The 26,399-nt window shown below is 44.7% G+C and overlaps 1 protein-coding gene across 5 annotated transcripts in view; it reads left to right on the top strand.

Moving 5' to 3' along the window:
* Positions 1-7,097: 7,097 nt before the first annotated feature.
* Positions 7,098-26,399, top strand: part of lrp8 (low density lipoprotein receptor-related protein 8, apolipoprotein e receptor) — a 160,862-nt gene continuing 141,560 nt past the window's right edge. For all 5 annotated transcript variants that reach the window (XM_068590085.1, XM_068590086.1, XM_068590083.1 and 2 more), the window contains exons 1-2: positions 7,098-7,336; positions 8,432-8,557. In XM_068590085.1, the coding sequence (XP_068446186.1) occupies positions 7,270-7,336; positions 8,432-8,557 (193 nt within the window). In that variant the 5' untranslated portion in view covers positions 7,098-7,269. The remainder of the gene's footprint in view (positions 7,337-8,431; positions 8,558-26,399) is intronic.

The raw sequence follows: 26,399 nt of genomic DNA on the forward strand, positions 1-26,399 counted from the left end.
TCGAGGAATCGGAGGGAAGAGGGCAGATTGGGTCTGCCCTCTCCGGCTGCTTTGTCCTCTTTCACCTACACCCCTGTCCATACCTTCTCCAGTTGTCCTCTTTTTCTTTCTTTCTCCCTCTTCTCCCATCTATCTTCCCTCTATCTCTTGGATGCTTCCCTCCTTTCTGCCTCCTTCTATCTCCATACACCAGAGAGTCCAATCTGAATAAGCAATGCCGCTCTCTCTTTATCCTAATGTGTAGGTTGGGAGCTGATGGAGCAGGTTATGTTGGAGGAATACTGATGGCAATAGGGAGCGAGAGAGAGCTAAACTAGTCACACAGAGGCATCCGGCAGATGGACAATAGGGGAAAGGGAAGCAGTCCGTATTTAATTCAAACAGCCAAGAGCTTGAGTGTGAAATTGGCTCCAATGCTCCAAAGATAGCGAATAAGTGTAATATCTGTCATAATAGCAATTTTAACATGCACAAGGGCTATTCAATGCATTACATAAATTGGTCTCGCAAATGTGAACATTTTCTTTTTGGCGTCATTTTTATATAGCTGCAAATTAAAAGCGCAAAAATGGACAAGCTTTCCCTTTAGCAGCCATGCCGTGTTTGCATCGCCGTGCGATTGCTCCTGATTAAATTGTCTCTGTCAAAGTCACAGCCCAGCCTGGGGGGGTGGAGTAAACAGACCTATTAGCTGTTAACAAAGCCTCCCAGATATGAAACCATGCCTGCGTTTGGTTCTAAAGCCAATGAAAGATAATCCAGGCTGCAAATACATGGGCGACCGAGGTGCCCTTTGTACCACACAACAGAGGGCATTTCATGGGCAAGAGCGCTGATCCCCTTACTGGTGTGCAGTTGAGGCAATGTAATCCCAAATTATTTAACCAGATTACTAGAGCATGAGAGAGAAAAAAAAAATCTGCTTTTGAATTATGTATGGAAGGGGTTATGTGGTAAATTATGAGTTCCAGTGTGATCATATCCCGAAAGCCACGACACGGGAGATGGTCCCCAAATGTCATCAGCATACAGGGGAGGGAGAGAGAGCTCATACACAGATGTTATATGAAATTCAGCCTAGAAAAAAACAGCACTGGAAGACAATGCATTGAAAAATACAATTTGAAATATGATTATTACTTTATTTACTTGCCAGATACCAATCTCACAAAGAATATTCTGGCAATTTCACAAAGAAACAGATGACTCTGCCAGAAAAAAAGGCAGCGAGGTTGATTTAATCCTGCTCATGTACTGTACGAACCATGACAGGCTGCTCGGCAAAAAAATGGGACCGTTGTGTCGGATACAGATCAAATTTGCCTACCAAATAAACGCCACTCTGTGACCAACATGGCTTTATTTGTTTAAAAAGTAGAAACAGAAATCAGACGCAGCACAAATTGTTCATTTCCAACCAGAACTGAAGGCAGAGTTCTTCCAGCTTCTGTGACAGCCATGTTGAAATATGGCAACACTCTCCCACTGCCATGTCATGCTTTGTAGTTATAGTTCTGTCTCTTTCCTCTCCTCAGTGACTGGATACAGCTGCTGACCAATCGGCATGTGATTGAAGCAGCAGTTCTGACGGCTCCAGCTGTGGCCTGGCTGCTCTCGCTGAGCCCACGTCCTCATCCTGGCCGCTTGACCCACACTTTCCCACTGCCTTGCCGTCCGAATGCAGTGTGAAGGAGACCTGGATCACGTGTTGTAGGAGAGGACAGCCAGCCGATTCAAAACTAAGCAAAGGGCGAAGACCCGTGGAATCATGGGAAAGTTTTATACGAGCACGTGCACAGTCACTATGCTTTTTCTAGGAAGGGCTAAACCCATCAGCTGATGTCAAGAACTAATCAATCAATCTCAATCAATTGAAAGGATGTTACTCTATCCCTAAAGTGTATTACAAAGTCAGTTGGTGCAATTAAAGACAGTTTATATATTCTGAAGACTTTGGCAATGGCACAAAAGTGCCTTACTTGGTCTCAGTAATATGAGTAAAATACAGTAACTGTAACCCACACTGAAATAGTGCACACATTGATGACCTTTATTCATTTCTATTGGGAGACAATGATCATCAAGATATATTTCTTAATGTATAAATGTTCATATTCATACAAATGATTTGGTATGATAGGATGATATTCAAAATAGAGCTCAATGGAGGAACATTTTGGTCCCATTAAATTGAAAGCAATCCACAACTAAATGGAATCCTACTTAATTGAACAAAGTCAAAGGATTTGCATAAGAATTTAAATGTAATTAGTAATGTGTCATCTGTAATGGAGAACATTTGATTGTAAGCTTTTCCAACCCTGCCCGGCCTGTGATGCCATACTGTCTGATGACGACGTGGCCGAATCTCATCCATCGCCTCCCTCCCTGCAGCAGGCACCTGGCCAGCTATCGACCGGACCTCACTCGTGGTTTTTTTAGGTCACAAGCTGTGACAGGAAAGCGGATGACTCTTCTGTCCTGTGTCCAGCACTGTGCCACACACACACACACACACACACACACACACACACACACACACACACACATATGGCAAGGCTCCGCGGGAAAGACAGAAGATTTGCTGACCGCCGGCTCTCTTGCCTTCTTTCGACAGCACTCTCGGTCTCCGGCCAGAGAAAAGAGGGAGACGAGTGAGAGAGGTAGAGAAAGAGGAAGGCAGAAGGAGGAGAGATAGACGAGGAAAGGAAAAGGAAAAGAAACGAAAGAGACAAGAGAGAGAGATTAAAAGAGGAAGGCAAAACAATCCCGTTCAACGGGCACAAAGAGAGGCAGAGCGAGAGATAAAGAGACAGAAGAGGAAAGTAATCATCTTAAAGGTCTGAAGGTCTCAGTCAGACACACTCACTGTCCTGCGGCAAAAACGAATGCGAGAGTTAGCTCCAGCTGTGTGTGCAGGGATGAAAGATGAACACAATTTCAGCATTGACCTCCAGGGGGTAAAAATCAGAAACAGTCGAACGTGAGAGTAGGAACACGATGACAGTGTGGAACTGCAATGTGACCGACCGACCGGCTCGCTGCTGCGCCGCACCGCAACACACTCCCCCCCCCTTGTTGGATTGTCTCCGTATTTCATAGAACCGCTGAGGCCATTTTTTCCTGATTGATTCATTCGGCTAAATCTGTCGTAGTCATAGTTTTCTCCCCACTTCTGGGAAAGTGTTGGAAAGATTTCCCCGACACCGCGTGGTAAAATCATCGATCGGGACTTTTATTCTTTGCGAAGAAGGAGTAAAGAAGAATTACACAACATGGTATGTTCTTAAATACATTCGGATCAACAATCGACACAGTCCCACATGACGTCTCTGGCCTTATCCCCCCCCCCCATGACGTCTTTAGATTGGCTTGAATCGGTCATGTGATAACAAGGTACTGCGTGTTCTTCAGACAGTGACATGCAGAATCTAAACGGTCTCATGACTTTATCAAGTTGCTTCAAAGTTCATGTGGAAGATTTTAAGGGCACAGGCCTCACAACAGTACATATGATTAATAAACACACTATATGAATCTGAACAGTGAAACAGTAACTGAATCAGGGTAAATATGCTTTTCTTCCAACAAAAAGGAAAAAAAGTCCATTTTCACGTCGTACTGCTGTAGTTAGTACCACAAGCAGCGTACAATAGCAGGGAATGTTGTCATGTAATTAGATAGCTTTTACAGTATTTCTCACCCGTGTGAGTTTTCAAACGTATGTGCAAACACTTTTTGTATGCGTGCATTCTCATGTCTTCTCCATGCAACTAGACACTCTTTGCAAGTGTATGGTAATGATGCAGTGTATGTTAATCGTACTTCATTTGCATTGCAAATGGAGGCACACCTCCTCCTTATAAACGGCTGATCAACCCTCACAGTACATAAACGGCTCAGTGTGTTGCACCTATTGCAACACATGCAGTAATATTTCCTCCTCTCTGGCTTGCCGTAATAACACAATAATATGTAATCATGTATGTTCAGGAAGCGGCCTTTTATTTCTAGCGGCAGATATGTTTCACAGCAATATTTCAGCGCTGGCAGCTGTCTCGAGTCTGGACAGAAAACTTGTTCTCGCTCTTCTGCTCTAATTCATGCCCATCCCTGAGCTCATCCTTACTGCAGGGCTGCACTGCGCTGTAGGTACAACACACATGGTGTAATCCTCCGGGCTCGATGGATACAAGATGACATACATGTATACTATAGTTGTGCATACATGAAACACGTCGTGCACAACTCCAAGATATACAATAAAACTAGGAGGGGTTAACACCAGCTGTGCACATTTCATTATTTCTAGTTCATGTCACAGACTATATATCATAGTAGACTAAATAGAAATGCTAATTGGTTCCACACATTTTGATCCTAAAAGGCCTTCGCTGTCTTTTGTAACTTAGAACTGGGGCTTTTTTTTTTTTAAAGTTTTTTTTCCCCTTGACGACAAACGTCGCAGCTACAACCAGGTCGCACACATTGTGATGATAAGACTCATTAGAATCATTTTCCGCACCTGCGCCAGCCTTTTAAAGTTTCATTCACACTCATTTCATTGAATAATGTATAAGAGGCAAGAATTGTGTTATTCCCCTCTATTTATACGACAGTTTATTCATTATTCATGTGTTGATTCATGTGTTAAAGTCATTTCATGCACATGAGCTATGTTGAACTGCAGCAAGAAAAATCTGAACTCTTTCTGCGTACAGCAGTACGACCTGCCTGTTCCCTTTCAGTGCACACACACTTCTCATTGAGTTGAACTTCTCTTCATACTCTGAATGTGTTTGGTGGCTTGACCGCATTCAGGTATCTCTGCAGATATGACTATCTTCAAATGATGGTCATATAGGACAGCCTCAGTGATTATAAAAAAATTCCAGCCAACTGTAAATCAGCCTCATATCGCAGAGGACGTTTGACAAATTCAATGCTTACAGGTTGCTTTTCATCGAAAGAAATGTCATTACAGTCACTCAGCTGTTTAATAAGCGTCTTCCAGAAGGCATGAACTAAAAGAAACTCATATTGTACGCCTTCAAAGGTAAACAGCTTCAGCTTGAAGCTTGTGAGAAAACTACAAGTGGATAAAATATTGCACGGGCAATGGTGCCCCCTGTTTCTCTGATAGTTCATGTTGGTTCCCATAGTGACACACGAAAAGGATGCTGAAGCTTGACAGCATCCGCGTCTGTGTAAATGTTTACACACATGATTGGATTCGGGTTTTAAATTCATAATATTGCTGATATTTAAACTCAACTTCGGTGACATATAGACTAAACAGACTAGACTAAAATGAGACAGCAAGTAAATCATAGACAGAATGCAGCTGGACGCCAAGTTCAGCATGAAAGAGAAAAAGTGAAACTTAACCATCATGGTTACGCGTGTGCATTATGGGTTGTAACCCCCGTGAGCAGGCCTGACCCACCAACAGCACCTTTGGTCAACCAGACTATCAGTCAAGCACAGAGAAGCTCGGATCCCAACACACACAGGGAGAGACTTTGTTATCATCAATATGGTGACTTGTGGTTCATAGGGGCTTTTGCAAAAGGACCATGTCGGGTGAAGTCACTTCTGGAGTCTTGAGGTTGCCAGGTAACCAGCGAGCTCTTGGAAACCAAGGTTACAAGTGACAAGGTTATTGTATTGTCATTGTACAACAGTGTTGCGCAATGAAATACAGAAAATAACATTTTCCTATGTGGAGGCTGTAGAGCGTGAATTAGGAAGTCGAAGGAAGTCTGGTGGTTCGGGTGGATTTCTTTCCAGACGGGTACAACAGGTTGCGAGCGGATGTGTGTTCTCCATCGCGTCATCCAAACCACTTCTCCTATTTTGGGTGGCGGGGGAGCCGTTCCCAGCTGACATTGGCAGAAGGCAGGGTACACCGTGGACAGGTCGACAGTTTATCGCAGGGCACAGACTCACACTTTAGGAACTGTGGGAGGAAGCCGGAGAACCCGGAGGGAACCCACGCTGACACAGGGAGAACAGATAAACTCCACACAGAAGGACTGCCCAGACCGGGATCCGAAACCGGGCCCTTAAGTCTTGCTGTGAGGCAAGCAGCTCCCTGATGTGGTCTTTTAATATCATGTTATCTATCTGTAGGCTCCCCTTCTGCTCGGCAGCTAAGTGCCAATGATGATTTGCGTGGTTTTAAACACCCGGGCCGCGCACATCCCACAGCAGTTTGTAATGTTTGCAGTCAGGATACTCTCGAATGCTCCTCTGTAGAAGTCAACACTAATGTATCTTTCTTAAGTTTCCTCAAATACAGCCATCCATGAGCTTTCTTCACCAGGATAGAGATGTGTGAGGAGGACCATGTCAGCTTGTCTGTGATGCTGATCATCTGGAACTTACTGTTCACCTGCTTCCGCTCAGCTCCATTGATGTAGACAGGTGTGTGTGTGTGTGTGTGTGTTTGCCTCCGTTTTTCTAAAATCAATGATCAGCTCCTTAGTTTTACTGACGTTGAGCAGAAAGTTGTTCTCTGAGCATCACGTTTCATCTCCTCTCTCTCTAAGTTGCTCTTGTTTCACTTTGGTTTTGTAGGTAACAAACAAGGCGACATGTACAGTGTGAATTATAGATGGTGTGGTTCATTATATAGACGCTTAATGAGTGAGCTTCTAATGTATATTTTTTTTTACTTTGGATGGAGACCGTCTGTTTCCTCTCATTTCCAATCTTTGACTTCCTTTCGGCTGTAGCATTAAAATAGCTAAGTAGCTACCTCGGGGCAAAAAAAAAAGTCGTGAATCTTCTTATTCGACTCTTGGCGAGAGAGTGAACCATTCCACTCTAACTACCACTCACAGCATTGCCTATTGTTTCACACGGCAGGTCCGCAGGCCCTGCACTTGCACACGAAGTTTGAGAAGCGTCCACGCACGTCACGTGGCGATGCAAAAACATTGACTCCCCCCCCCCCCCCCCCCGCTCCCCCGCCCCCTTCTGCTGGATAACAGTTGGCTGGTAGTTTCTCTGCGCCTACTACATTAACCGCAGGCACCATCCTCATCTAACCCGCCCACACGCGTCACCGATTCAAACTGCAGCCGAGGCAGAGGAGCGAGAGGAAGCACACAGAGCTCCCGGCTCCCGGTCGCTCGCATTCACACGCTCAGGAGCGGAGGCGCGCAGAGGTTGCGAGCAAGCAGCGTGAGCAGGTCAGGGGATAATCCTTCAGCGGCTTTTCACGTGCATGCACCCAACCGGAGACCCCCCCTTCAGGATCTAAAGATGTGGACGGAAGTCGGAAAGCTCGTGCTGTTACAGTTGCTACTCGTGGAGCTCCGCTGCGCGAAAGGTAAGCAGACACTTGTCCCCGCGAGGAGCTGAACCCACACGTCACATCGTCGGACGCCGGACGCGCTGAGCGGGATTTCGTTGCCCTCCGAGGAGCCGCCGACGCTCTCGCTGTGTCTTCCGCCCCCCCCCCCCCCCCCCTCTCACCCCCATCGCAGTGCCGCGTTCAAGTGCTCTTTTCGGAGACTTGTGTCATGATGCACGCCGGGGCTCGCACCTGCGCGGCTCGGCCACTTTTGCCCCGCGCGGCGGGCGGACGCGACGTCCGGGTGACATGAGGCGACAACACGCGGAAGAAAAGATCCGTAACCCCCCCCCCCCCCCCCACACCCCCCCTCCAAAAAAACAAACACGTGTTTAAATGCAGTAGACTGATGTTGGTGCGAGGAAAGGGACGCATGTGGGGATGTGAAGGCTGCATGGTTCCTTCTGTGCGGGGTGCTTTTGGAGCCGTTGCCCCCCAAAACCCCCCCCACTTCAATAGATATGCCTAAACACATCTTTGTGTTGAAGTGCCAGCAGGACACTGGTGATCACACCGATGTCTATTGATGCTTTAGCAATATAAGCAAGTCCATTATTAGCCTATTATAACAGGGGAAGGTGGGAATCATGTGATGGGAGCGATGGCTTTCTGAAGAAAAAAAACAGCACAACAATTATCGCGGAGGAAGCCTCCCCGCAGCATTGGAAAGATGGAGAGCAATTTTAGCTGTTTATCACTTTACGAGCGACAATACTGAGGGCAGAATTAATTGTCTGCTTTCTGCTAGTAAAGGTATGTTTTGATGTCTTTTAGAGGCTATTTAAACAAAATTGCATCCTTGCAATTTTCCAGTTCATCTCACAAACATCAAACAGCCGGTCCCTCTTTTGCCACAGGCTGGTATTGATGAAGCATTCTCACTGCCTCCTTCCTCTAAATGTCTGTAATACCACGTGTCTATTGTCCTAAATAGATGATACAGAATCTCAGATTAAGTTCATGTGACGTCTACTTTTACTCAATGTTCCACATTCTGATCACTTAATGACCCAAAGAAGTGATTGACAACTTGTTTTTCTTCTCTCTTTTTTTTTTTACACGACAACATAGGAACTAATACGGAGTCGGAGTGTGAAACGGGGCAGTTTCAGTGCAAGAACGGACGTTGCATCCCGACCCTGTGGAGATGTGACGATGACGATGATTGTTCCGACAGCAGCGACGAGGAGAACTGTCGTAAGTGGCTCATAATCTCGTTGCATTGGCAGATGTGCTGAATGTTGCCATTGCTCGCGACAAAAGGGACCCCAAATCGTTTTTTTTGTGTGAAGTTTTAAACACATTTGACACCAGCCTATTATTTGATGATGATCCTGCCCTTTTGATACGAGCCGGTACATAACCGGTAAAAACATAATGTGCTGATAAGATCCACATTTGTACTTATACACAGAATAAGCTGCTTATCATTTTTGCTTTGGGCCCCCTCTAGAATCTCCCTATCAGTTGTTATTCTGCAGACGTCGGTGCAGAAACTGCTGATCCTGGATCATTGGTCAGATCACATGGGTACAGGAATTTAACTCATTTCGTACTTATTTAATTCCAAAGCAAACCTCTGACACAAGGAGAGTTGCGGCTCTACCGGGTCAGAGCAGGGCTGCGTATGTCCCAGTATCATATCTGAAATAGTATGATCAAATTACAGCGTTGTGTGTCATGACGACTCACTGCTGCGCAATGCATCATGCTCCAATGCAAATTCTGTTATGTGACTGATCCCAAATTGGTTGCTTTTCGGCTCTCAAGGGTGCCTCTGCTCCGGTGGACGGGGAGATTGTAATTGGAGCTTCGAGTACAGAATTGCATGTATGATGTCAGGCAATCAGATATTGTATCGTGTCCTTCGGGGATAAGTGAAAAAGACCCGTAGTACGTGATTCTGGTTTAACTGGGAACATTCAGGAAATTGCATGGACGGCCAGCCGAGTAATCATCCCGTTTAATTTCGCCACGGTACTAATTGCTTGAATGGTTATATTAGTGGCCAATTGATTCATTGCTTATCTCGGGGACCAGCACGCCAATCCCATGGTTCCCTCATCGCGCACGCCCACCACGAGGGTGGCCGCTGAATATCTTGGGAGTTTCCGAGGATGAACGTCGTGGCATTTACACGCACGTCTCGTTCAACCGCAGACGCTGATTGGGATTATTGGACATTTATTGGGCGAGGCTTGATGGAAGTGGAATTAGATTTTAATGAGCTCTCCTTCCCTCCAGCAGGTGCGGTTTCACGTTGTTGTCTCTGTTGAAGAGTTGCTCGGAGAGGATTTGTAATGGTACTTAAGCCACAAGGTGACAGACTGTTCTTTTAACTGAGCCACTTTGTCTTTGGCAGAAATGTGCGCTGCCACTGCCTTCTCTCTCCTCACTCCTTGTGCCACATATCCTGTACGCTTCAGAAGGGGTTCTGCTTTCCTGTCACTGTCTCAACCTCTTCACCTGCTCACTCTCAATCATTTTATCTACTTTTTACCCCTCGCTGTGTCTCGCACTCTTTTTTTCTTCCTCCATCCCTTCCTCTTCCTTCCTGCCCATCTTGCACTCCGTATTCTCTGAGTGCTTCAGCCATCAGCCTGCATTGGAAGTCGGGTACCTTCTAAAAAAAAAATCTGTCGCACCCACCCCATTTTTTTAAATCTCCGGTGGGCACCTTGGCAGTGCGAATGCCAGAGAGGCGATGCCCACTCGTCTTATGGCCACAAAGAGCATCAGCTGACAGGTTGGTTGGAGATAAATCCAACAGCGTGACTCTGGTTGCCGGAGTGATGCTCAGCGTCTGGCAGCGTGCCAGCCCTTCCAGGAGATGCCAACACTGCCGCTGTGCCCCCTCCCCAAAAACCCAATATCACCAGCAGAGCTCGGAGGAGAATGAGGAGGAGGAGGAGGAGGAGGACCAGAAAATATGGGACAGATTTGATTGAGAGGAACAGGACACTGTGTAGAGGAGCTCATAAAGAAAATAGGAGCATTTTGGATCATGCGCAGGGGGGGAAATTTGACACCGGAGAGGAGATATTGTAAAGAAAGCGAGGGATGAAGTTTAACCTGGAGAACCCAACACTCTTTGCTCCACTCATGGTGGTGTAGCAAAGCTACATTGACCTGGAACAGCTGCCATTTCTAGTAGGTTTGACATCATTTTAATCACATTGCCTCCATCCACTGAGCGTTCTTCCCACATCCTATTAGACAACTTTATAAAGATTAAAAATGTATATGAATAACAAGTTGAGATGTATCGCCTGAACAATGATGCATTTCTGATACATCTAAATATGACGCATTGATGATTTTGGAGAAAAAAAGGTTTTCTAAATATATCATCATATGTCTTTTTTTTTTTTGTTGCCACTTACAGATTGTAGACTGCACTTGACCGCGAGCGGATGAATTGGCTGAACACGTTATAAAGCTGACAAAATGTGTTGGATTGAAGCGGTGCATTCACAACCCACTGAAGTTGGTTCCTGGAGCAGGAACTACTCCACGCCGCTATCGCGCGGCGCTCCATTTGGCGTTTGCGGCGGCCCAAAAAAACCGCTTTGAGTACTTGTTGAAGGAAATCTCAAATGCACGGCAGAACTTTGCCATTGTGACATTGGTTACTGTCAGCCGTCCCATCACTCATCTGTTCTTCACACACACACACACACACACACACACACACACACACACACACAGCTCCCAGGCTGCAGGGATTACCCCTATAACGTTCCCTCTGGCAGCTGTATTAGAATAAGTCTTGGTCGATTCGGTTGTCTTTTGTCTTTTTCTTTCACTCTCCCCGTCCGTCTTCCTCCTCCTGCTCCTCTCCTTCATTCTCAACATGCCTCCTCGTAGATTTCGCTCTTGTTGCCCTGGGAGACGGTAAAGTGGTGGTGATGATGGTGATGGTTGGTTGAGGGGAGAAAGGGGAAGGGGAGGGGGGGGGGGGGGTGCATGCATGTGCTTTCTTTGTAGTGAACACAACACTTCAGCACACATGTACGCACACACACTGCCGTTCTCCTCCACCTCTGCACGACTCTGTATGACCTATATATTATTTGGGCTGTGGAGTATAAAGAGAAGCGGCCTTATCGCTTTTTCAGCGGATTTAAGTGGATTTAAACATGCCTAATCCAAAGTGCCACTGTAAAATCATCTCATATCTGAACCTCATGCGAGCTTTCGATTGTTCTTCCTATCTCCCTGCCAAGAAGAAGAAGAAAAAACAAAGTCCAATATTTTTGGGTTACATCCTCACACATGCGAGGATTTTCTTTCGTTTGCTTTATGTTGTTGTTTATTGACTATTTATATGTTGTTGTACGTTCGGGTTGGATTAGCCTTCGCTGTCTGTCATTGGAGAAATGTTTCCGCTAGAAACCACATCGTTGTGGGATTGGAACAAACTCTGAATCCTAAACCCTCTCTGAACCATGAATCCCTACTGTTTCACAACGGTAACAAACAAGGGGATGGAAAGGGAACGCCATAATGGTGGGAGGAAAGTTCTTGTTGTGCTTAGCGTGTGTGTTCGTGTGTGTGTGTGTGTGCGTGTGTGTGTCACAGCAGGACAATGAGTCTGAGAAGGGGAGCATCTGATCTGCAGTCTGAGACCTGCTTTCCATAGAGGAGACATCACAACACATTTCACGCCGGTGCCCTGTGTTTGTGTGTGAGGCCAGGCGTTCTCTCTTGCGCACACACACACACACACACACACACACACACACACACACACACACACACACACACACACACACACACACACACACACACACACACACACACACACACACACACACACCACAACACTGTAATAAGAGGCTGCAGAGAAGCGCTTCAGGCATAAGAGGCATTGTACTGATAGGCTCACAGAAACACATTTTGGTCACCTGCTGACACACACACACACGCACATACATACACACACACACACACACACACACACACACAGCTCGGTGTAGCACAGCTGGGGTCAGTCTTTTAATGGGAGTATAAGGTCAAAGAGACTAGTTGCTTAATCAACTGCATACACACACACACACACACAATATGTGTGCAGTAGCAGGGCTGAGTGGCAAGACTCCAAAGGAAACACACGCTGGCACACACATTGAGCTGAACTATGGGGATATTATATCAAATTCATAGTCAATACTTCTTTCTGAACAAGTTTTATTTCTATATAATGCAGTGTCTAACTCCATTAAAGACACATACAGATAAGCATTCACATACACGCCTCTGTCCATTTACAACCCGCACACACAAACCCAGCGCGCCAGTCTTCAGAGAAAGAAACCCACTTTTAACGATCACATTATGACACGTAGAGTGACGCATATCACTGAAGAAAGCATATTTGGGGTTAAATTGGCTGGTAATTAGTTGGTAAACTTGCCAGACAACTCGGAACTTAACTATTTCCATAGGTTAGGACATAATTATTAACTTCCCTGTGCGATGAAGAATATTTCGAATCTGCTCACTTTTCGTTAGCATGACTTTATTTCTCTTTTGGGGTCGTGACGGCAATGTTGCTTAAAGTGAGGAGAGCGTGGACCCGAACTCCACACGTGTGTCCCTGACGCCCCGCACTAACACTTTTACTTACTAAACGTAGGTTTGATGACAGTCGGACACTAATATCAAAGGAAATATTAAGTTTTGGCAGCCCTGAGGCTAAACACTGACACACAAGGCTCCATCTGACAGCTTTGACAGGTCTGTGTAGGAGTTTGGAAAAACATTACATAAAGTACACAAATGATTTTTTTTGAATGACGGACTATTATCTCTGCTCCCAAAGAAATTGAACATGTTGGGGCAATGACCAACTTTTTTTTTTTTTTGTCTGAAATTGTTCCACAAACCAAAAGTGAAACTAGCTTAAGTTCATTAGCTACGCGAGGGTCTTTATTTCCGTTGCTCATTTCACATGACGCTTTTTCTCTCGCCTCCCTCCGTGACATATTAAAGAGTTAGACGGCCAGCTGGCCGGTCCTCCCTGAAACATGGCGCACTGCTTGCAGATTTGAATATTTAACATAATCAAGTCGACACCCGTGCAACATTGCTCGCCTGACAGTCGACGAGCCCAAAATCTGGCCGGGCACCTTGGTGAGACGCCGCATCGTGCCCGACAAGCTAACGACACCCGGTGTGCTGGATAGGTGTCGGGTGCAGCGGTGCAAAGCAGCAGCGGGGTAATTTTAGCTGAGGTCAGTGCCCGCCTGAGGCGTTTGCTCTCTCTCTCGTTCTCTGCTCCCTCATTTTTGCCCACATTCTACCCCCTTGCTCCCCTTTTTAGCGTCCTTTTTTTCTGCGTTTGTCGCCCCCGTCTCTCTTTCTTTCTCCGCAGCTTGGACGTAGTTGCTCTGTATTGACATGAAGGGCAGGGGTAGGGAATGCAGCAAACCTACAAAGAGGAGAATTGCGTGTGTGTGTGTGTGTGCGCTTGAGAGAGTGTGAGACTGCACTTTCCATCTGCATACTTCTAATCCAATTAGTGAGTGTCTCTGTGGGTGAGAATCCGCGCTGTGTATGCGCGTGTCAGAGAAAGCGACGATAGGAAGGACTCGTGACTCTGCCTCGGCCTGAGGCCTCCTTTCTTCTTGTCATTGTGGGTGTTGGATACAGAAAAAAACACAACCCAAAAACACTACATTGTCTTTTGGTTCTTTCCTTTTTTTTCTTCTTTGTTCGTCTCCCGTCATCGCAGGGGGAAACTAGTAAGTCAATCGGGGCGGCGTGATAACGTTCCTTCATATCATGTTCTGTTTTGTTATGCGTGGGTTCTGGATGTTACCTCGAGCAAGATGTTTAAAGGATGTTTAGACTCGTCGTGCAACAGTTTAAAAAGTGTCTCTTCAATGTTTTCTCCAAGTATTATTCTAATGCACTCGACGGTAGTTGGTGCACTGGAACGCTGCCACATTTACCAGGAAGCTCACAGCCACCAGCGCAAATATTTCCAATCAATTACTGTGTGAATGTGAGAGGGGTCACTTGTTGTGATAAGCCCGCAGGGAAATATTACAAAACTGTGCAGTTATGTTCAGCTTTAAGGAGCCTTGCAGCTCTTTCAGCTCCTTTTTTTTAAAATTTAGATTTTTACTGTTTTGGTACATTTTCATCGCTCTCAAGTGCGTTGGTTCCTATTGTGAGGCCGGTGGAGTATTTAGCTGCAAAAGAACCAGATGTTTATTTATATATATTATATATATATATATATGATTTAGCATGATTTTTTATCAGTGGGCCCGAGGCTTAATCACTATTGTGATCGCCGTTGACCTTTGTCACCTTATTTGGTGATCTATAATGACATAATGGACTTAAAATGGTCCCTTTTGATGTTTTCTTTTTCAAAATATTAAAGTTTTCTAGTACTTCTGTGTGTACAATATATTACTTGATGTGGCGAAAGCCTGCTTATTAAAACAGGCCAACCCTTCTAAATCTAAACTAAGTGTGTGGATTAGCGCATGTGACCGCTTTCTTTGAAGACTGAATTTCAACTGTGATTTCCAACAAGTAACGGGAGTATGAGGTCAACTTGATTCGTCGAATTCCGATCAATTATTGGCTACGTATTGAAGCATATTATGAAAAAGGTTAGCGCATAACCCTTTAACTTTTAGTGGAGAAAGTGAATATCTCGCCCACGCTCACATCCGCTCTCTCACAAACACAACAGCAAGTCAGGGCCAGTAGCACAGTACCGGCATCACAGACAGTCCAGGTGTGTATGTAATAAATAAATAAATAAATAGTAACATAAAAGATTTTTTCCTGGCCTCTGCTCTCACTTGAGGAACAATATGGCTGCCCTTGAACATAGCACGGCTGCGTCAGACCCGATGACGGAGGCGGAAAGGTACGAGACGGTTAAAAACGATTCTTGGCGCAACAAATTGTGGACAAAAAAGGGAAGAAGTGAGTTAGTAGCGTGTTCGAGGAGTCAATAAACCGCAACAAACTTTGTTCAGCCAAAGTAAAATAAGGGAATGCGGTTAAGTGTTGTTCAGCTTTTCATTTCAGAAGTTGAGTTCTTGTTCTTTCTTTGTCCTCTCTCGTTCTGTGCGCAGTACCCCACTCCCTCCTGTCTCTTCTGTCAGAATTAGCTCGTCGGTTTTCGACAGATTACCTTGTGTTGTTTGTCTGCTCTGCTGCAAAGTCACTTATTGTTCAAAGTCAAACGCCGATAACACTGCAATCCCATTTCCCTGCCGTGTGTGTGTGTGTGTGTGTGTGTGTGTGTGTGTGTTTAGCTGTGTCTCGTTCTCCTGTGTCTCTTTGTGCCCGTGTTTAGCTGTTGTTATCCCCCCCCCTCCCTCCTCCCCAACTCATCCGTGTCTGACAGGGTATCATGGCATTAATCCCCGGCTCAGATTAACAGAATATCTTCATGTGCCTCCATTTTATTTACATTTGCTGTAATCCTGTTTTTCACCTAGCGCTCTGTCGCCTGCTATACGCAGTCGGGGAGCGGCGAATGAAACGACGACTAAGAACGCCGATGAATAAAACATGGCCGCTAATACCAGCCTGCCGGGCTGACACCGAGACGCGGCCTTTGAGTGCGGCGTGTCAAAAGTTTTTATTCGTGAGAAGTTACTCACGGAAGTTACAAAGTGGAGGAAAGGGAGCAGACTTTCTGACGACATTTCTCTTCCTCCAGTCGCTATCCCTCAGCCTCTGTCTGCTCTCTTTCTCGCTACTTTTTCTCTTTTGCTCTCTCGCTGTAAATTCTACTGTTCTTGTATTGTCTGGCGTTCCTCTTCCCGTTCCCCCTCCGTCTTTGTCTTGTCCCAAAGTTTGAGTCATTCCATCCTACCCGTCACAAAACAAGACGGTTTGCAATTTTGCACAGCAGATTACAGCATAATCTTATGTGACCAATGTCGGCTAAATCAACCTGTTCCACAAATGCCTCAGCAGATATACCTTTTAAATGCAACACCCGTGTGAGCGAAACCAACTGCAGAGCACATCGACCCTCTGGGACTTGCTGATGGGGACTTTTCACTCCTATAGACCAAGCAATGATACTGCTTGGACATGTTTTCATGTCTTTATTTCTCCTTGCATGTTCCTTTTCTGTCTCACTCTCTTCCTCTTGTCACCCACCCTCCATCTGGCTTTTGAATGAAGCCGTTTATGCACATCACACACACACACACACACACACACACACACACACACACACACACACACACACACACACACACACACACACACACACACAGTATCTCCTTTATACATACGTCTTTCCAGCTAAGCCTGGGAACAGGTCTTTTACCTTGAGGGGATTTTGCTTGTCATTTTCTGTGGGAATGAGGGGTGGTGGGGTATGGGAGGAGGAGGAGGGGTGTTGTAGGGGGGGGTCACTCTTTGATGATATAGCTCGTGCTCAGTAATACCGGTTATCAGTAGAAATGGCTGGTGTGACACAAAATCTCATAGAGTTTCTGTTATGGGGATTCACATAATGGCTAATCTAACACTTCTACCTGCAGCACGCTGAATTATCACAACAGACTGACGACATGGAGGGGCGGGAGAGGAAGGGAGGGGTGAAGAAAGGGTGAGGAAAGAGCGAAGGAATCATTGTAAGAAGCCAAATTCTATAGAAGCCCATTTCCCCCCCACCAAAAATAAAAAAAATAAACAGGAAACTTTTTTTTTCTTTTGCCTTTTTTCAAGTCAACAAAAAAAGGCAACGAAACAAACCCAAAAAAAAGTTGATAATTTTTTTTTGGGTCCTATTTTTTGAGAGGGGCGGGAGGGTCCTAATTTTTTATTTTTTTGGGGTTCTATTTTTTTCTTCTTTTTTGGTCCTAATTTTTTCATTTATTTGTTGGTCCTTATATAATTTTTTTTTTTTTGGTCCTAATTATTTATTTTTTGTGTACCAGAAATGGATATGGACTTCCATACTTTGCTGATTGAGGAGGACAAAAAAAAAAATAGAACGCCCCCTCCCCTCCAGTCTGATTATCCTGTGAATCTCCTGATAAAAATAAAGTCCTTTCTGTTGGAGTTCTGACGTTTGAAGTAAAAAAGCTGTTGTGCTGTACTTTGCCGGAGCAGCATCAGGAGCCTCTCAGGACGTATTGACGTTCAAAAAAACATACTTCAGCTATTTGGGATGTTGGCTGCTTTGCAAAGCTTTCAACTCGCAGTTAAAAGACGCTGCGCGGAGAGAGCGTATTCTGGAGGGAGGACCGCGTCTCTGCCGGTCGCGCTCGTTACGTAGTGAAGGGTGAAATGTTTTTCATCAGATCTCCTTTTTCCTGCTCCGTCCTCTCCCTCCATCTTCGCCTTCTTCAAGGTCCCTTTTTTTTTTCGGTCTTTCTTCTTTTCTGGCATGTGTTCACACAGAGCGTTTAACCAACTACAACCCTCCCTCTCTTTCTGTGCACCCCCCAGCCCCCCCGCCCCCCACCCCCACACCCTATTATGTGTCATTGCAGCAGAGCTTGAATGTTTGGAAGCAGGGTGACACCTTCTCAATGGGGCCTGAGAGGCCCCCTCGCTCGCTCGCTCTCTATCTCTATCTCACACACACATACACACACATATATGCACACTTAGAAGATGCCTTGTTGTGTGTGTGTGTGTGTGTGTGTGTGTGTGTGTGAGCATTATGCATAGGGATGTGACCTTGCATGCACCAACTGCATTATCCTGTTGGGTTCAAGACTGCAAGGATTTTCATACACATTTCACTCCCTATTTCCACAGAACTCCTCGTGTTTTCATTAGCTTTTTAAACCTTTGTTTATATTTGATAAAAAAAAATGTGTGTTTGTATATCATTTCCTGGAGAAAAAGTGTCTCCTGAAACCTTTTTTTTTTAGTTTTTCTTTCTTTTTGTGTTTGCATTGCACGGGTCTCAGAGGTTTGGTATGATTCTTAAATGCAGAAGCTAGATGATCGGCTTAAATATTTTTTTTTACAGGGCTTTCGTAGGAAGAAGAAAGGCTTGTTGTGCACACGCGCACACAATAAATAAATAAAAGCACATGCAAATAACCATAAATGCTCTGATCCAGTGGCTGCTAATCGGACATCATTTGGGACTCGGCCAATCAACTTCATAGTTCAGATTTTTTTTTGCCGGCCACATTTACACATGTGTAACACACACACACACACACACACACACACACACACACACACACGGTAACATCACAGCCTCTGCCTCAAGTTGTCTGTGTGGAAGTTAAGTGAAGAAGACGTAAAGGTTACAATTCCTCACGACTGCAAGTCCAGAGCAAGCCGTGCAGGAACAACCTTATTCAACAAACTTATTATATAGCATATATAAGCTCCTATGCTTCTCTGTCCTCAGCACAGAGCTGAACAGTTGACATTAACTGAGGTTGCATTGAGTTGCATTATGATGCATTAAAGCCATTCATGAAAATCGTTGCATTGGGCGAAGCTAAATTATAATATTATCGCGATTAGGGACGCCGTAATTACCTCAAGTATCGATAAGGTCCGGAGTTAACGGTCCTGCTATCGGCATGGAGTGAGATCAACTTCGTGGCAGAGAGAAGAAATCCAAAAATAGTAGATGCTCATAACTGTCGCAATAAGCAGCATTGATTGCTGAGTGCTAGTATCCATAAAATCCTGTAGGTACCCTTCACGACTCGCGATGTGTCGAGCACGAGCTCTGCAAAACTGCACACAATGAGAGCGATTTGGAATTCATGAGGATTTCGCGCCGACTTTGGCACAGTTTTGGAAACAACCGTGAGTCCGTAGCCTTGCCGCTCTTGAAAGTTTCGAGAAAGAAAATCAGGATTCGACAGCAATCGAAAGTGGCGGGTCAGACTTTAATAAAGCAGAAGGCGGAATCTGCCAACACCATTGAAATTGGTGCATCTCTATAAATAACCAGGCTGCCATTAGCAGGCCTGCGCATATGCAAAAACCTTCTGTGTACCTGCACTCCCTGTCTCATCCACTCTGTCGGCATGCTCTCTCTCTCTCTCTCTCTCTCTCTCTCTCTCTCTCTCTCTCTCTCTCTCTCTCTCTCTCTCTCTCGCCCGCACACATGCATTTCTGCACTTATGCATCAGCTTCTTGGCTCAGGGATGAATACCGTGACCTTTTCTTTCACATTCTCATAACTGCGGAATACGAGGGTTGAGCTTTTGTTTGGTTTCACAGAGTTTCTCAATGTTCTACCGCACTAATGCTGCACTCCTGCTGGAGATATTGATTCACACCTGACCTGCGTGTCTTTTGATATACAAACTTTCTTTTTCATCTTTTTCAAAAGGTTTTTCTTTGAAGAGTCTCCTCTGTTGTCTCTACCTTTCTCGAGTCTTTTTTTTCTTCTTCCCTCTTCGACTCTTATCTTTCTCGTCATGCCTCTTCTGTTTCACGCTGCATTATTTTCTTCATATTCTTGTTCAGTTTTGGTGGAATACATGGCATCCCATTTTCCTTTCAAATTTGTTTTTAAAGTTTTTCAGTAGTCAGTCGTTTTGCGGTCTAAATAATGAATAATGATTCAATTTGAAACCATTTGGCTGACTGGGCAGACGGCTGCCAGATCGGATCTGCTGGCCCATAAAGACACGGGAACCACCCAGAAAATGACTTTAAATGGAATGTTTTGAGCCACGATGAGTAATAATTCTCCTCCTGTTTGCCGAAGTGTGTGAGGCATTGGCTGTCGCGCCGAACAGGCGACCAGAATAGTGAGATAAGTCTGTTTAGCAGAGAGACTTGTGAGGGCGTGAATCCCGGGCGGCCGCCATGGCCCATCTGCAGGTTTTCATGCCTTGCTGCCCATGAAATTCCACTTTGCAATGCCTGCTGAGCGCAGGTTTTTTACCACCACTAAATCCTACAACTACATTTAAAAAAAGCCAACTTTTAATGCCCACGAAGTTAACATCCCCAAAAATATCACCCAAGCTAAAATTCCGAGCACCTTCAAAATGTGAAAAACGCGAAAGAGCCAAGAGTCTGAGATGTGTGTTCATATGGGAGAGGTGACAAAATGACTAAAGCAGAAAATAGAAACGTTAAGCTTGGAATACAAGCTTTTGTACTTATGTTTTTTTTCTTTCGAATGAATATTCGCCTTCAACTCTATAGAAGCAGCTCAACCCATTAGAAATGGAACCTCTGAAGTATCTCAAGAAAGGAAATTATCAAGCTCAATACAATAAGGCAAAGCTTACAAAACATATGCGTCCAAACTAGAAACGCGGAGAACTCTGCTTCTGGAAATGTTTGATGAAATAACGACACACATGTGCAAACCAGACCCTCGACCGCACGCACGCACGTACTTAGTCCACTCAGCATGGTGAAGACCCAGTGACCCAGTTGTGACAGAAGGCGGTAGTTAAGTATAATTGGCCCATGGTGTTATTACTGTGATGTGTGTTCCTTTCCCCGTTGGCTTTGTTCCACCTCTTTTTGGCCCAGACGAGGTGGCCTCGGTCCAGTTTTCTGTGTGTGACGCCGCTTTCATAAATGATCAGACGGCTTCATTAAACCCCCTGACACGATCTGCGAAGTTCCTTTTTTAAAAAAATTTTTTGTCACTAAATGTTGCACATTTCCACCACTTCCTGCAATACCGCTTCATTTGAAGGCACTCGCCTTGCCGTTGAATGCTGGAGGATGAGACCTGCGTTCATGCTTTTACACCTGAGAGGTTCTTCCCCCCTGTAATCGGAGTGTTACGCACAGTACACGGTGGGTTGGCACGGCCCCAGTGAGGGGAAACAGGAGTACGGAAGCAAAGCTATGTACTGAAAACGTAAAGCCGCCTCCCTGTTCCTTCCTTATTACAGATGTCGCAGTAATGTTACAGGATGTTGCAGTATTGCAGCAGCGGCAACAACTATTTTATCCACCTAAAATCAAAGTCCATTCCAGTGTACACACACTATATTGAGAATATTTCCCCAGCTTCATCTTCTTGTCAGGCGGGCCCTCCCCGAAGGAAGCCGAACCGAAAGGGCAACTTACCTACGCTCTCTTTAAAAGCCAGCCGACTCTGTTTGATGTGCTCCGTTGACAAAAAGACAATACAGATACGTTTCGTTATCAGTTCAGTTCCCGGACAGAACAAAGGGGGCTGACTACTGGATGAAGTGGTGAAAATGTTCTAAATCTAACATCCACTCCAACGGATTCTTACAGGTTGCGAAGATGTGGCCGCCGTCCTCGTCCACAGCTCGTGCGTCGCTTTGCCTCTCATCTCCAAAAAGTCAAAAGGGCAAGGTTTCTTTTTTTTTTTTTTTTTTTTTTTTTGCGGCAACGCCAGCAATGTTTCTTTGACAGGTGGCTGTGTGCAAGTGTTTGACACTGAAGTGTACAGATGGAGCGTGCAGTCGACAGAAGAGGTGACATATGATGGGTCCTGACATTTGGCACGAGAAGTAGAAATATATAAAAAAAAATATTAATAGTCTTTTCTGCCATCATAGAAATCCTTCTTCCCGGGTGATTTGTCACCTCCTAATTTCTTTCTGTTAAGTATCACCCCTGTTCTTTTTGACATATCTCTGCAGCGGTTCAAATATGAGATACTCTTAAGTGCTAAATAACTGTAATTTTATTGCAATTTGCAAGTTTTTGTTTTGCATTCTGAAGTCGACCCCTCGCAGTTTATCTGATTTATTCAATTCACTTTTAGCTCGTTCTGAAAATCATGAATATTGAAAAAAAGGCGCGAGGTCTTTCTCTCATAAAGCTCACACCTCGTTTACCCATAATCCAATTTGTCAGACGCCTTCAAGTGATGCTTTCACTTAAGGGTGATTTTGCAGTGTTGAGGAACATTGAGAGAGTGCGAGGATTCGGTGCACGTGAACACAGGTGTGTTTTCCCAAACTTCAAAGAGCCTCAACATGTTTTTTTTATCTGAAGAATCCAGAGGGATGACAAACTGTTACGCTCTAAACTTGAAAGATTGAGTTGAGGAAGAATAAGGAAGTATAACAGAGCATGAAATGGAGGGAGCAAGGACAAAAAAAAGCAGGTTTTGCAGGTGATGGTCGGATAAAATAGATCTAGTCTCCTTCCATATGGGCTTCAGGGGTTTAATAGAGAGATGAGAAATGTGTGTGGAAGGAGGAGACACCGAGGGATATTAGTGTTTAGATAAGAAGATGGACCTGTCATTCAAAATACATATGCCCATGGTTAGTGATAAATCTTTGTGCATGCTTTTCCTTGACAGAAACCAAATTAAGTTTGGAGGCTGCTCAAGATTGGAAGAGTAATTTGATAATATGAATGACAGTTGTCAGCAGGGCATGAGCTGAACGAATGAAGGCTCCATCGCCAAAAGTTACAAAGCCGCCAGTGCTGGAAACCATCGAGTATGTTTCAATTAAAAATGGAATGGAATCGTGACTAATGTCAGATTGAACTGTGGATTATGCTAATTGGCGGAGGCTGTTTTCGGCCAAACGGTCTCAGATCTCAGGTCACTTGTCGAAATCTCAACAAGCTGCTAAGAGACACTTTTATTTTCCACCTTTTCTGTTCTGACATGGATAATGCTATTTTTAGTAATGCAACAAATGGCTGAACCTTGTGCAGACCCCATGGTGTGTGTGTGTGTGTGTGTTTGTGTGTTTGTGTGTGACCTTAATTCATCACATTAGCACCAAGTCTCCAGAGGGTCCATGGAGATGTGTTCAAAGTTAGCGACACCCCCCCCCCCCCCCCCTTCTCCCTTCGGCTAATTGATTTCAATGAATGCCACATTTATACTGTACTTCACTGAGTAAATTACACCAACATGCACTGGGGTGGGAGGGTGTGTGTGTGTGTGTGTGTGTGTGTGTGTGTTTATCTCCGTGTGTGTGTGTGTGTGTGTGTGTGTATTTATCTCCGTGTGTGTGTGTGTGTGTTGTTGGGTGGGGGGCACTAATCTGTACAGTCAGAGTTTTTTTTTTTTAATGAGATCAATGCTTTCCTTCCTGTATCCCCAGATGGTTACAGTAGAAGGTGTGTGTGTGTGTGTGTGTGTGTGTGTTAGTGTGTTAGTGTGTTTGTGTGTTTGTGTGTGTGTGTGAAGAGGGAAGGGGCTGCGGGGACTTTGGGCAGATAAATCTTTAATCATGTGCTTGCGCTCATGTTTCATTTAATTGCCCCCCTAAATCCATAAATGGATGACGGCATTGTGGTTTAGTGTGTGTGTGTGTGTGTGTGTTTGACTGTGTGTGTGTGTGTGTTCCAAGGGAAGCGGGAGAGATTTGATTATGTGTGTTGTACAGTACATCTAGGTCACTTTATGTGTGCTTTTGTACATAAGGAAGCAAGCGTTACATTTTTTCTCTGTGTGTGTGTGTCATGGTTTCTCTTGTGATTCACATTTATTATTCTTTATATGGCAGAATTGTCTTCAGAGATCACTGCCAGGCTTTCCCAACATGAGACATTCTTCCACATTGCGTGTCTGTGTGTGTTTTCCTGCACAGTCCTCCTGTTCTGGATGTCAGGGAGAACTCCTTTTTCCACTACCTGCTCTATGTTCTATTCCAGTGTTTGTCCATGTTTGTGTCTGACATTATTATTATTACATTATTAGCACATGCATGAACAAATATACATTTGATTTAAACACCATTTCAAAATATTTGTAATTTCAGAAGATGTATATCCACGCTCGGCTGCAGGCGGTTTCTTTGTTCTTCTTCTAACATCTTTAATCTGAGGCCACTGAGACACAATACTTATATCCAAAAGTAGCCTTTTTATCTTTTTTTCCTTTCCATTTATTTGAAATCTTTATCCGTCTCCTCCCTCTCCCCCTGGTGCACGCTTTTTAATCAACAGCAACAACAGCGGAGGTGTGCAGCGGGTTAACGTGTGGAAGCAAAGGAGAGAACGCTCGAGACGGAGATGTTTAAATTGGACTGTGTGTGTGTGTGTGTGTGTGTGTGTGTGTGTGTGTGGTTCTACAGCTACTAAAATCCAACACCTGTGCAGGGATAGAAATAGATCCATTGAACTGATAAATGGGGCAGTTTGCCTGGCTAAACAATGACATGAAGTGTAAGTGTGTCTGTGTCTGTCCAGCTCTCTATCTGCTGTGACAAAACAATTATTTGTGAAGCGGATATGAATTATGGCATTACATTCACATTGTTGTGGCACAGTTGTGTACGCTGAGCACGAATGGAGTCTCTTAAAGGTGCCGTGCAGAAAGCAGAGGTGTTTTTCTTTAGACAGGACATCGACAGGCAGGAGATGCCATTTAATGTGTACAGCAAGGAGACGAATTAAGCTGAAACCAGAGCGGAAGTGTTCAATTTTTTCTGATTGCCAGCAGGGGGCGACACCTCAGGTAGCAAAAAGACGTGCGATTGTTCAAAAGTCTATCAGAAAATGAACCTCCTTCTCACTTGATTTCTTATCTCGGTGAACATTGTAAACATGAGTTTATACTCTCAATCGCTAGTTTCAAGTCTTATTTGTTACAGCATGATGTTCATTTAGTTAATTGTAGTGACAAAATGTCACACTTGAGGCTTCAAAACGATGATTGGACTACAATCAAGTAATATTCAGAGCAGTTTTTAGATCAGATTACATACATTAGTCAAACGTTAGATACCTGAGTTTTGAGTTTCTCTGTAACTTCTTGGTCTTTGTGCTCCTGTCACCTCCCTCCAACTGTCACTTTCTGTATAGAGTGAGTCATTTCCACATGAAGCAGGTTTAACGGCTTTGATTGGGTTATAAACACTTTTATTAAATGTCAGGTTAGTTCTTGTTTCCTGTTATTTTCGATCAAGATATAGACCAATATCATTGAGACACATAATGTAAAAATAAGCGGCCATGTTGTCTTTATAGAGTTGACACATTGTCAACAATATTTACTGTAAAATTATGCAAATATAATCAAGGACTCTGTCTATATGTTACATTTACGTATGTAGTATTTCTTTTGGGTGGCTTCATCCCGCTTCCTTTAAACTTGTGTACTATTGTGTGTGACTATGAGTGTGTGTGTGTGTGTGTGGGGGAAAATGCGACCGCTTCCTACTGTTAGTGTCAGCATGATGAAGAGACTATGGATTGGTGTGTCAGTTAATGAGTCTCTCTCTGTGTGTCTGTGTGTGTGTGTGTGTGTGTGTGTGCACATACCTGCATATGCTTCAGAGGTGTCGCAATGATGGAGAGTTTCCTGCCGTGTGTGCGTGCGTGAGCCCATTAGAGTGTGTTACCAGAGATGGCCATTAGCTGTGAGGGACCGTAAAGCCAGTGACCCCCACTGTCGTAAATAGAAAAGCCTCACCATTCCCCCTTCACCCCGCGGGGTACAGTCTTCTGTACTAATGCACTAGAGCAGCCATTGATGAGTGAGGGAGAGACTCGTGGGGCAGAGAATACACACATGTACACACACACACACACTCACACACAACCTCCTCCTCAGCACTGCACTGATCCGGGACGCTGTCTTGGCTTTTAACAACACAATATTATTTTTTCTTCGTCTACCACGGTGAGAAAGCAAAGATCTAATAGCAAAACCAACATTTGCACATTATTACTTGCTGGCACTAAGAAACCGCGTAATTCCTGCGTCTGTGCCGAAATATTTATGTTGACAAAATGTCTTAATTTTCAGCACACTGAGCTGAGTGATCTGTAATCAACTTCCTCTGTGAGCGATTGTTGTGTTGTGATGATTGTGAGAGCGCCGTGTGTCGTTCGCCATCGCAGCGAAATGAACTGAAGTCGCTCGGCTCGCAATAAACGGAGCGTTCACCCGCAGGTACGGCATCATGGGTAATCTAAAACATTCCAACGGATGGAGTGCGCCTCCACGAAAGTTGACCGAGGGGGGGAGGAGCGATCGAAGGGCATAATCCGTTTTCTCCAAATCAGCCCAACTAACCGAGGAAGCATAGTAATGAGAAAATGATTAGATTTTCTTTCCCGCTGCACGGCTGGTGAAGCTCTCTCCATCCTCCTCTCACTCTCACTCTGGCTGCTGTGGGTTGGTTTAACA

This window comes from Clinocottus analis, unplaced genomic scaffold (genome assembly GCF_023055335.1).
Source record: "Clinocottus analis isolate CAN_PGR_092001 unplaced genomic scaffold, fCliAna1.0.p SCAF_23, whole genome shotgun sequence".
Taxonomy (NCBI): domain Eukaryota; kingdom Metazoa; phylum Chordata; class Actinopteri; order Perciformes; family Cottidae; genus Clinocottus; species Clinocottus analis.